Source organism: Myiozetetes cayanensis, unplaced genomic scaffold (assembly GCF_022539395.1).
Source record: "Myiozetetes cayanensis isolate MyiCay16 unplaced genomic scaffold, myiCay2020 scf9, whole genome shotgun sequence".
Classification (NCBI taxonomy): Eukaryota; Metazoa; Chordata; class Aves; order Passeriformes; family Tyrannidae; genus Myiozetetes; species Myiozetetes cayanensis.
Window position 1 is genome coordinate 12,315,405 of NW_026088185.1, and position 12,997 is coordinate 12,328,401.

A 12,997-nucleotide genomic window follows, 5' to 3' on the forward strand; every position below is an offset into this window, starting at 1 on the left:
TATATATATCACAGGTTTCCCTCACTTGCATTAAATCCTCCATAGGCTCTCTACATAGCCTACTCTAGAAAAATTCAAAAAGTAAAAATAATTTAAAAAAAAATAGTACTTTTTTCCTACCTGTACATTCAGCTTTATTTACAATGGCTTGAAAGAGAGAAAGACGCAATGGTACAATTACACCAAACTATTCCACATCAATCCCAGCTGTTCTACTGACAGTATGAATAACAAAAAAAGTTACATGAACTTTCACAATTACACATCAATTTATAGCATTATCACACAATGACAAAAAAGTTATCAACTTTATACATACAGAAAAAAACCATTTTTTTAAGAATAAAAAAGTTACTAAAAATATATATTTTACCATACCTTATTTTTTTTTTTTCCCAGAGAGCTGATCTTAACAGGTTATAAAGAAAATTATTTCTTCAGCCACGAGCCTTTGTATTTTATTTTTATTTAAAATAAAAAGTCACATAAATGATAAAATATTTTGTTTTGGCCATTTGGCTCCCTCCTCCAAACTGACACTTTATAAAAACCTTCTGTACTTTTTTCCCCCTCCCTCTCTCCCTCTCTACTACCTCCAAGATGGTAGGAAAGTTGTTGTTTTGGAGGGCAGAGGAGCCGCTCTCTGATGTTATGTCCTCTCGGTGCCTGTAGTGGTGCTGTAGGAGGCTGCTGGCTCTCTTCTTGAGCAGCCCCAGCAGCCCTGCCTTCTTTGCTGGAGAATATATTCAGGGATTCCCCTTAATAATCACCTACCCTCTGAGCACTTTGTAGTTTTAAAATAATAAAGAGCCCCCAAAGCTTTCTCCCCACAAAAAGCAGGATCTTCTCAGAGACAGGGGGGCAGCAGCTCCTCAGCACAGAGCCCGAGCACATTCCCAGTCCCTCTGCTGGGGAGGAAACTCTGATCTGTCAGCCCAACAGAGGGAAAGGGGGGAGAGGAGAGAGAGGAGGGAAAAAAAAGCAGCTGGAAAGGTAAGCCAGGCCCGGCCTGCATCCCCGGGCTCGCGTAGCGCGGCAGGCGGTGCGGAGGGTGCAGGGCGGGCGGGGAGGCGGGCTACGCGAGGCCGGGGATCGGCCGGAGCGGCGTAGGCCGCGGCGGGGGGTGCGGGGTGCCAGGGGGGTTTTTGAGCCTTTCGGGCGCCGGGAGGAGCGCCGGAGGGGGGTGAGACGGCCGCGGGGGCCCAGCGGGAGGGTCGGGGTGCGGCGCCTTTGCCCGGGAGGTGAAGGGCGGTGGGGGAGAACGGGGGCGGGGGCGCTAGGCCTCGGCGCCGCGCGGCCCGGCCGCTCCGCTCCCCGCCCCGCCGGGCCCCCCGCGCCGGGCCCCGGGCCCAGAGCAGGCCGAGCCCCGCCGCTGCCGGGGCCGGACGGCCGGGGAGGCGGCGGGGGCGCCGCGGCCGGGCCGCTTCTCCCCAGCCCCCGCGCGGGGCAGGGGGCCACGGGACGGGGGCTGGGGGCGGCATTAATTTGCTGAAATGACTTTTAATGAGCGGCGGGGGCGCGCCCTCCTCCAGCCCGATGCGGGGCCGTAGTGGCGGAGGCGGTGCCGGTCCCGCGGGGCTGCGCCGGCCGCGGCCTGGAAAGTTTCGCGGCGTTTTTGGGGTGCCTTGCTCCCCATCCCCGCCGCCGCCGCCCACCCCCGCCCGCGGCTGCGGGGCCGGTGCCGGCAGGGCAGGGGCACCCGGGATGCGGCCGCGGCCCCCGGCCCGTCCTGTGCCCCCTGTCCCCCGCCGGTGACCCCCTCCGGCCGGGCCGGCGGTGGGCGGAATCGCTGCACAACTTTTTGGGAGGGAGCGGGAGGTGGTTGTGGGGGTGCGGAGATGCCCTCGCAGTGCCCCCCAACCCGCAAGCTGCCGGCACGTGTGGCTCCGGGCCGGCCCCCGGGGCCGGGGGCGAGGGGCAGGGGCGGGGGTGTCCCGGCCGCATCTTCGCGCCCCGACACGCGCGGGGTCGGCGGCCGCCCGAGCCCCGCCGGGCCGGGTGGTGGTCCCTCAGGCACCCGCACTGTCCCGGGACCCGCTGGCGTTATCGGGACACGGGCAGCAGCCCACTGGCCCGTCAGCCAGGGGAGGGGATCTCCTCAGCAGCCCCTGCACAAGCAGGGCTGTGTCTGGACGTGGGCCCCGGCCCCCTCATATCCCCCCTGGGGCACCCTGGCTGTCCCCGTGTGCCGGGGACCCCCTGCGCTGGTGTGGGGGGGTTCTCTGCGAGGTGCTGCTGCCCCTCAGGACTGAAAATGAAAGGATCCTTTTTTTCAGGGAAAAGAACGTCTGGTAGTTGTGAAGTGAGTGCATTGGAAGACCCGCCAACACGCTTCACCCCGCACAGGTGAAACAGCTCCAGTTTCTAATGCGGGAGGTGGTGCGTTTATATCAAATGTTCCTTAATATGTCTTTTAGGTCAGAATGCTAATGGCAACGTACAAGTAACCTCAAATGTATTTTGGAAATGACAGTAACACCTTAAAGCCTTATACCATCTGATTAAAATACATAGATCTATAGTTAGTTCGAACTTCGTTACTTGACAACATATGATGAAGGTTTATTTTAAGGCCCTTTTTAGTTTTTGAGGATTGGGAGACTTAAAAATAAAATTGGCAAAATTAGAGCAGTGCGTGGTTTCCCTGTAGGTGAGTGCCCTCTCCTATTGACACACCTATACTGGCAGTGTTTCGTGCTAAGACTATCCCCATCACTGCTGATTACTGAACTGGAGCACTTGTGTTTCATATGAAGCTGTCACTTACAAGCTGGTGATGTTCAGCCTTTTACATGAATTGTTTGTAATATATATGAAGATCAGAAAAGTTTTATTAATTGTAAAGCTAAATTATCTACAGAAGGACACCCAAAATTTACTTACTGAGAGTTATTTTGGTGTTCAGTATTTTTGTGATGAGTGAAATAAATGAATTTGTACGTAGGGCCTGGTCCTACAGAACTGCATATACCTTGTTCTCACAATATGGTAAATCATCAGGAGGTACAAATTTATTTTAATACCACACTGAAACTCCAATAGCTGAAAGACTGCTCTGTGAGGAGCTCTACTGCTTTATTTATTGAGTATTCCTTCTGGAGCAAAAATAATGTTTCTGTTTTGTGTGAAAATAAGCTTGTTTGCCTTCGTAGTATTGGGACTAAAAATAAGACTAAGGTATTTTGTGGAACCTCATATGCAAGGGCAGGTTATCTGTTATTTGAATACATAAAAGACTTGGACTTTTTTTTTTGTTCAAGTACAGATGCAAGAGGTGTTGTGGTATGTTTAATCTCTGCTTTCTTTCGGGATCATGGTTTTGATACTTTGAGATAACATTTTTAAAGTGCATTTCTCCCATGTTGCAATGGCCTAAATATTCCATTTCTTGCTGTATCTGAAGGCTACCTCTCTGCCTGCTCACCCTAACCCTAACCTGGGCCTGTTTAAAACTATATTGAAAAAAGTGTGCTTCTATAAAAGCATGAGCATCTGTCTGTGAGGATGTGATTGCAGGAGTGAGGCCTGAGACCTTCTGCTCAAATAGAGAAGTCCTTGTTCAAAAGACTTTCAAGATATGAAGCCTGTCTTGAACCTTAGATCAGGAATACAAATGTTTAGAAATTTTTTTGAAACCTAGAGGAATGTACTCTTGGCAATAGTTATCAATCTTCCTACTAGAAATCCTTTGAAGTTTCTAAAATTCCCAGAGTCTTAAATATTTGGTTTTAGGCTTTGGGATGTCTTTGTCAAGTTTTCTAGAAGATACTATTTATCACATGAGTGAATCAGCTGAAATGATAATCCCTGCTTAAGTTCATTTGTTGTAGGAAAACAAAAAGAAGTACCTGGTCAGTTTAGTAACAGAATAAGTTACTTTCCCACCTCTTAGTTATGTTTTCTGCTGTTGATTCGAACAAGGTACAAGTCTCTTAAGTTCTCTACTATTATGAATAATACTTCAATTCTGTATTTACTACATTATATTCTGGAACATATTCTGCATTACCAGTGTTGCCTAAAATACTCTGCTGCTTTTCTCTTAATATATCTGCAATATAAACTGCCTTTTTCTAGAGTTGAAATAATAAGCTTTCTAAAAAGGCAGAATGAGGGCAATGTTGCTTCTATCTTCCTAGGTAGATCTTAACATATGAACAAAGGAGTCCAAAATACGATTCCAGGTGGTAACTAAAAATATCTAGTAAGATCTTAACATGTTGAGTGCCTTGATCTGTCAGGTTACTTGCATGCATGTTGCAATACCTGCACTTCAGAGATCTTCTTAATTAAGGATTGTACTGTAGTTAATAAAAGTGTTCTGTACGTGAACTCTTGTAGTTGGCTTTGGTTGCTTCCCAGTGTTCTCTGTCTCAATATGAATGCTTTTATTGACAAAATGACTCTTGTTTCCAGAATTACAGGAGTCTTGGTTTGGTAGTTGAGCAACATAGAGAATTGAGCTGTTAAAAGACTAGAACTAAGCCAAAGTTATGGTTAGATCACAGAACAGGGGCAGAAGTTACAGCTTTGTAGTGTTGATGTTGATCACAATTAGATGTGGTGCAGAACAAAGCACTTCAAAGAGAGGTATTAGTTGCTATGAAACAGAAAAAATGAATGTTTCTGTTTTCTTGTTAGAAATGTAGTTTTTATTAGTACTGATTGGAAAAGTTTGGCTATAAGCTTTAAATGCATGTCTTTTTATAATGGATTTTATGTTCTCTGTTCATCTCTGAGTGGATTCCATGTGGCCAAACATCTTACACTCTGTGTATTTTCTTAGTCTCAGCAAAAGGGTCAGACAGGGGCAGTGTCGGTAATTGTTCTTTCTTAATCAAGTTTAGGAACTGACAAAACTACTATTTATGCTATTTGTGTTTGTGGAAAAGCTGAGGTTCTTATAGATCCACGTTGCACTTCTGGCCCCAGGTTAATAGTTTTGGAAGCATATGCAGAGGACTGTACCTTGTCTATGAGATGTCATGAACACACCAAGCAATTTAATGTGAAATTTGTGCTAATATTAGCAAAAGCAAAACAACACAGTTAAGACCTCTGTAGTTGTGTCTTTTGTTTGGATGCAGTGTGTGAAGCTCTGAGCTCAGTCCTCTTAATTATGCATCTTTTAACCACCAGCATATAATTGCCTTGCAATTTACAATGCATTTGGGGATTCCATTGCCTAAACGGGTCTTACGTACATTGAATGTCAAGTTCTGAGCATATGTTTAAGAATGTATCAACCCACATGATTTAAAATATTCTAATATTTTCATTGCAGCATTTGCTTAAAATGACTGATTAGAGTTTTGAGGCTATAATGCTTTGGGCTTTCTCGTAGTGACTAACCCATTAACTTCTGTGTAGACTACAGATGATGTCAGGTACCAGACTTCTGTATGACATAACGCTGGTACTCGGGTATGGTATAGCAAAGATTGCCCCCCAGAGTTTTCTGCTACAGTGTTTCCTAGGCTCTCTGAAGGACTGTTTAACTGTTTTGGAAAAGGGTACCTAGAGTGCAGAGCTACAACTTTTTGTCTCGGAACTGATGTGCACTGCGAGGAAGCTGATTATGTCTGCTTGCCAGTACTAAAAGCAGCTGGGAGCTGGCTTCTTTCAGTGTGTGATAGCAGGTATTGGCAGTTGCACAGGTGTGTACCTGTGTATATTGAAGTCTTTAATTTCTCTTTTTACAGTCATTTTGCAAACCATCTTCTGTTGTCTTATGGACCACCAGTGGCTGCACTCAGCAGGACAAGTAGCTCGGCTCTAAGTGCTGATGTCTCAGAGTGTGGCCTTGCTCTGTGTCCTGCCTGTCCTTGCTGGGGTGCTAAGTTTGTTACTATTCACATGTCCAGATAGGACTTTAGCCAGAGGGAGCAGATTTTCTTCCAGTCAGCTGCTCAAGAATAAAAAATGGGAGAAGGGGAGAAATTAATGTGTTCTGAAGTGACAAGTGTTAGTGGTAACCTCGTAAGAACATGAGAAATACCCCGCTGGATCAGATTGGGGTGAATCCAACCTAATGTTCTCTCTTGGGCAGTAGGAATAAGTGATGCCATTTAGGAAGAGCATGAAAGCCCAACCACTTTTTAATGTTTTCTCCTCTTACTCCTCTGCCATCCATATTTGTTAAATTGATCATGCTAGCAGGTACATTGCTTATGTCCCCATTGTCTATGAACTTTCTTGTTGTCTTTTTGAACCTGATGGTGCTGTCTGCTTCCATAGCCCCCTGTGACAGCAAGTTCCAGCAGTTTACTTTAATATGTTTTGAGTCAATTTCTTGAGTTAACTTCATCAAGCACCCCTAGTTCTAATATTGTGTTCTATGGTATATGACCACTCTGTATTCACCTTATTTCCTACCATGGTTTTTTAAATCTCAGTCATGTATTACATCATTTGGCAAGGGCACACAATTTCGTATTCTCTTCTATTCTTTGCCCTGTTGCTTCTAGCTCAAAATCTTTTATTTAGAAGGAGTTGGTTAAGGCATGTGTAGGTTCCTCAAGAAGCAGCCTCTGGTTTCTCATTCATGAGTTGTGGCTAAAGGTAGTTTGAGCACATGCAGGCATAACTTATGTTTCTGTTGAACCTTTCTACAGCTTTGGTGTAGAGTATAAGTGCAAATCCCGAAACAGCTCCCGGAAAGTTTTGTATCCTGATATTTTTACAGTAAAGTACAGCTGCTTAAGCATTTGATTTTTCCAGGGGAAGTCCATGTTTCCGTCATCTCTTACTGAATCCTGTGGGACAAAAATAATTTCTCCCCCACCCACTATTTAGCTAAGTGTAGTTTCAGTTCTCTTCAGTTAAGTGACATGTGCGTATTCCATGTTCATGCTACTTTTTATGTAGCAGCAAAAAGCTCTGTTAAGAACTCCTGTATATTTTAAAAATAAAACACTGCATCAGATTAAATCAGAATAAATAGACTTAAATATCTTTGTTATTTTTATATATGTGTGTGCTTATATATACATATACACACACTTATATGGTATGCTATGGAAGTAAAAAGAAAAAGCTCTTTTTAGATTAAGTAAAACTTCGGACTCTGATCCTGGCAGTGTGACCGCATAGTGACATGTCTTTTGGGGAGTCTTTGCAGGGATCTACCAATGAAGATATAATTGCAAGTTTGGGAAAGTTGCTGCGGATTCTTTTTAATGTAACATTGGCTTCTAGGTATATTAGCTTTCATTGCACCGTAGTTGCACTAGTTGTTTCCTGTCAGGATTTTTAACATGGTTATATTTGCATGAGCTTCTCTTAGTGTATATACAGACCCAAAAATTTATGTTCATGGTCATTGGTTTCCCTGGGGATTATTCTCAGTATTTTTGCTAGAACATTTTATATGGCATTGCAGTTGTGCCCTGTATCTTTCAGACAAGTTAAGAAGTGAAATACCATGCCTGCCCTGACACAGTCAAGTTAAGTGCAAAAATAAGACTTAATTATGAGTTAAATCTAAAAATAAGACTGCAACCACAAGAATAAATCTAGGATTATAGTGGCTGGGAACTGTGGAGCAGTTTCTTTACAGAAGCTTAACAGAGGCACACAAGGTATGCATTTCTTGCTGTTTACTTTGTAGCCATCCTGAGGAACTTTTTTTCTTTGGTCTGTTGCTTGATAACCTTCAGAGAAGAAATATTGCTGGGTTATGTGAAAGAGAGAAGGTCATTGATCTGTCAGAAACTCTGCAGAGCATGATAGTAGTAGCTTGAAAGAAGGTTCTAAGTAAACCAGAAAGAAATAGAGAGCACCATGTGAGTCACCCCAGCTGCAAGATGCACTTGGTCTTTCAAGTTTTACATCCTGTCCAATATGCCACCAAGTTCAAGCTTTGGTTAACTACTGAGAGAAGCAAACTCAAGCTTTCTGTCAGCATTGTTGCGTGTGTGAGATGCAATTAGTTAAGATTCATTTGATAACTTTGGCTGCCATAGTAATGAAGGAGTCTGTGTCAATCATACAGGATCCAGACCCAGATCACAACTCCTGTATGGGTCATGTCCCCATAGGATTTATGTTTTTCATTCATGTTGTTGCTGAGTAATACTGAAGTGTATGTCAGTATCTGCCTGAGCACAGGTGTCTGAAAGGATTATTTGGTCCTTAACATGCTAAAGAAGAGAGTTCCCTCTTCCCATTCTGTATTTTGAAGGGCATAGTCAACAATGAGCTTTCTTGTTCTTAAGACTGATGTGTTGTGGAAAGGCATACTCCAATGATGGGTTTCAAATATGTATAGTATGTGCTTCCATGCATTGAGAAAAGCTGGGAAAGGTGATTGGGACTGGACTGGGTGTCTGTGCTTGTTTTGTGGCTACCTGGTGTAAACAAAGTGCAAGGCCCCTGCCGCTGGGGTGCATGCTTGCAAGTGTGCGTGGAAAGGGAATATGTGTTTCAAGAGGAAATAAAAAATTATCCTTATTATTGTCTCAAATGATTAATCGGGTCAATTATGGTAGTTAAATTATGTAGCTCATGTCTCCATTCTTTATGCTGTGTATGCTGCACGTGTGTGCAGAATTTTAAGCATGTTTCTAAATCTTAAAGTGTCCTTCTGCTTCTACAGCTAGATATGAGCTAATGAAAGGGTTGGACTTGATGATCTCGGAGGTCTTTTCCAACCCAGTTAATTCTATGATTCTTTGAGAGGCCAATTTTATGCAGTTTACTCTTAGATGTGTGATAGTGTGTTTTGTTTTACCCTAGTGACTTAAAGTTGCTTTTTTAGATCCCCCAGAGCCATCGTGCTTGTAATTTTCTCAAGGCACTTTTATATGGCAGAAAGTGAAGGCTTGTACCTTTACAAGGGAAAGTACATCTTTCTTACAAAGTCTGTGTAGGCTTCCTCCTTGCAATCATGTTCTTGCCAATTTGGGCCTTGGGAACAAGTGAGTTCATTGACTTACATTTGATGTTCATTCTCTACATCTGTCACATGCCTCTAATTTATTATGTATTTCCTGAATGTCCCCTCTAGGAACACTCCTTTCCTTGGTATATGAAACTGAACTGAGTACTGAATACACCACATTACAGAATATATGTAATGTTAAATTTATTTGGAGCTACTTTGAGATGGTTTGGGTGTTTTGTTTGTTTGTTTGTTTGTTTGTTTTTAAAAATATGATTGCTGAAGACCTCCATAGTGTTAGGAACTGAAAAAGTACCTTATGATTGCATGGATTTGCACTGTAGAAGTGTATTTTAGTGGGGGAAACCCCCAGCCTCTTGTTGAACTGATGTTTCTACCCTCCTGGCATTGATGGGAGTACTGCCTCTGATATTACTGCCTGCATTTCCCTAAAGTAAGTGCAGTGAGGTAGGGCAAGCATTGAAGAACAGTGATGACCTCAGGAAGGACTGCATATTAATGCTTGCAGAAACTGTAAGCAGCTACAAGAACTAGAGACTGATCATCAGATACGATAAAGAAAGCTTTTTTTAAAAAGAAAGCTTTGTTGCACTGACTGATTAAATAATTTTGTAAAGCAAAGACAGTCACTGGTGGTTTTGTAAGTATAGATACTTGAAGTAAAACCTCTGCAATCAAATGGGTTAATCATCTTTCAACTTGATTTCTGAAAGCAAGTGATCTAATCCGACACTTAACCTTTTTCAACTTGTTGCTTCTAATCACTTTCTGGTAGATGAGTGAAGTTTTATTTAAGTGTGGTGGCAATAGAGTTTTCTTTTCCCCAGTAATTTCCTCCAGTTTTCCAAAGATCTGTGACTAATGATTGAAAAATGTTGGGCTAGTGCCTTTGGCTTATTGGATGCTAGCTGAACCACAGGTTTGGTGACTACATCTGCCTGCTTACTTACTGATCACTAGTAATATGTGTTTTACTCTGACTGACATTGACCTTTTTGATATTTTCCTTAGACAATCTGCTTCATCTTGGTTCATCATCATTCCAGGATAGTGGTGTCCTTGGGCCTCTCTCTTGACATTGATATGGTACAGAAGATTTAAAATCAGGTATTGTTTTGGGTCCTTCTTTCCTGCCAAAATGGGACATGCCGTCTAGAACGGAATGCATTTCTTCTTTCCTTATGTGATTTGTCTTAATGTTTTGGTTCTTTCAGCTGATGTTCACAAGGAATAGAGTCACGTGATGTATGAAGGCAAACACATACACTTCTCTGAGGTTGACAATAAGCCCTTGTGCTCGTATAGCCCCAAACTGTGCAAGCAGAGGCGACTTAACGGCTACGCCTTCTGTATCAGACACGTTCTGGAGGACAAGACTGCCCCCTTCAAGCAATGTGAATATGTGGCCAAGTATAACAGCCAACGCTGCACCAACCCCATCCCCAAATCTGAGGACCGTAGGTGAGTTGTGGTTATCTCTCTGCAAAGTGGGAAGTGGCTGCGATGTTGGCACGAGTTTTTTTTTTTAAGTTGCTGCCTGGTTTCAGGATGAGGGTGGAACTGGCTTGAGAGAATTGTATTCCAGGATGTTCCTTTGAGGATTTTGTTTTAAGACCAGTAAACTTTATTTTATTTTCTGCGGGAGTCAAGTAACTCGGAAGGGGGGCAGTAACTTAATCCCAAGGAAGTTTATGGGAGAGTTCATTGCTTTTCTCAAATTCACCATAAACTGTGGATCAAACCACAATATCAGCTGTTCTAACTAATTTGCTTTGTCACTCACAGTACACGCTCTAAAAAAGGCCTGCTTGTTTAGCCAGCAGTGCCAAAAGCACACTTCCATCTGCTTTTTCAGGACAAACAGTTGAAAATGCATATCTTCTGGGCACAGGGAACAGTGACACATAGAGACAAATCCAGAATTACAATTCAGTGTTTGTGATTGGGTACTGATCTGTAGTGTTGTATTACTGGAATAAAATAAATATTCCTTGATAACAGATGAGCCAGCTGGGAAAGTGCTGTCCACTCCCTTTCTTCTTTGCTTCCCACCTTTCTCTCACCTTCCTTGCCCAAATGAAGATGCCCAAGGTGCCCAGGTATTAAATGCCTTGCAAGAGATAGTGCTTGAAGTTGTTGAGAGCTGGAATTTGAACTAGATTTTCTGAATTGCAGCCCATACTGTAGCCACAAGGACATTCCTCCTTGCTCTTTAAGGCTTCCTGAACACCATTCTCATTGGTGCTGCTCGGGCTGAAATAGCAGAATTTGCCTAATCTTGTCTGACAGCTATATATGACTTTATTTTTTTGGAGTTGTCACTGCAGGGTTTGCCAGTAACACAGTATTTAATTAATGTCTGTGTTAACTATCTGAGGCTTGTTCTACTAGAAATGCTTTTTAAACCTAAAATATAAACAAAATATGCCAAAAAAGATCAAACCACTATTCACTGACCTTTCACATTATTAGCTGCCATTCACTAACCTTTTGCATTATTAGCAGTGTTCCCACTGTGCCCTACATATAACTTCCTTCTCAGCTCACAGCTCCCTCTCTTGTCTGAAACAACAGTTGGACTGTGCTCTAAATTAACTTGCACTTCACCTGCCATTTCAGTTGAGGAGACTGATGAAGTGAGAAAAAAAAACATGAATGTTTGTCAAAAGCTGTAGGGCAAATGCTCAAATGGCACAAGATGAATAACTTTAAGCTGTAATTTGACAGTCGGTGAGTGTTTCTTTGCTACTGTACAATTGAGGCTCTTTGGAAATAAGCTCACAGGAATGATCATGGAAATGGGTAGCACAAATGGTATGCTGTAATTTCAGATGCAAGAGCTGACTGAGCCAGAGTTGCTGTTTACCAGGGGTCATACTTAAAAACAATAGAAGTAATAGTACTTAATGACACATTTTTAGGTCTCGTATGTTCCCATGGAATTTGAGATTTTTCTTTACACCTTGAATTGAGTTCACACTTTGTTCTTTTTGATTTTTCTCAAGTTAAAGTGAAGTGTGGTCATGACATCTGGTGTATGTTATATTAGAATAATTCAATTGCATGTCGAGTGTCACATTACAGTACTTGAAGAGGACAGCAGGTGTCTGAAGGGGAAAATAAACTTTTAATTTCAAATGAGAGGATGTGATAGTTTGAAAGAATATTTTAAAAGACTGCTTCTCAGGGCAGAGTTTAGTTTTAACAATAAAATTTAATGAATGCTAGTGATAAGACCGTGGCTGTTCTGAACTTTTTTTTTTTGGCAGGCAAACCTGTATCTGTTTCTTAGGAGACTTTCTTCACACTCCGTTCAATATAAAGATGTTTGCTGTGACTGAGTTCTTCACTCATAGCTTTTAATTTTTTGTGTACAAAATTACTGTCAGATGGTCATTTTGTCACAGTTTTACACATGTAACTGTACATGATCAGAAGCAGGCTGTATGATGCTCTGACAGCTATCTTCTTTTTATACTTTTAAAGATTATTAAAAAAAAGCCAAGAAGATGCATGCATTATATGCCAAAAGCTTCATAGTCTGTCCACAGATAATTAAAAGGAATTATCACTTAACCCTGATGAGATGCTACCAGCCACAAATATGTTTAATATGGTACCATATTATTAGATTTCTTATTAACCATTAAAGTTCTACAAATTAGATCCATTAATAGTGTGTGACTTCATTACCTTATTTGAAGTCTAGCTTCTCTTTGCACTATCTTGTTTTTTTAAAGAATATATATATGAGATGATACAGACGTAGGTTTTGTATCTGTATTTTCTCTGAATACATCTCCTAATTCTCTCTTAGCCAAATACAGACATACATAATGAAGTTCAACTTGATTTTTAAATATACCATTTTTACAGTTTAGTTGTGTTAAACACCATTTTAAATCTCCTCTTTCAAGAGAATCTTTAAATATTTTGTTAATATGCAAGCTGTTCCCCAGTTTATCGGATCTTAAGTAAGTGATGGAAATCGATACCAGTCTGGGATGTACTGAGAAGCAGAACGCAACTGTAGGTAGAAAACCTCACTGTCTGAATTCTTGTCCTCTCAGTGGATGAGGGAAAATGCCCAGCTGA

The 12,997-nt window shown here is 42.1% G+C and overlaps 1 protein-coding gene across 6 annotated transcripts in view; it reads left to right on the top strand.

The window, feature by feature from the left end:
- The first annotated feature begins 591 nt into the window (after positions 1–591).
- The window catches only part of INO80D (INO80 complex subunit D), a 45,334-nt gene continuing 32,928 nt past the window's right edge, over positions 592–12,997 (top strand). For 2 of the 6 annotated variants that reach the window (XM_050339614.1, XM_050339615.1), the window contains exons 1-4: positions 592–993; positions 2,277–2,346; positions 9,914–10,009; positions 10,117–10,363. In XM_050339614.1, coding sequence (XP_050195571.1) covers positions 10,146–10,363 — 218 coding nt within the window. In that variant the 5' untranslated portion in view covers positions 592–993; positions 2,277–2,346; positions 9,914–10,009; positions 10,117–10,145. Of the gene's footprint in view, positions 994–2,031; positions 2,380–9,913; positions 10,010–10,116; positions 10,364–12,997 lie in introns of those variants that run through there. The other 4 variants (XM_050339612.1, XM_050339610.1, XM_050339613.1 and 1 more) reach the window with 4 other exon arrangements.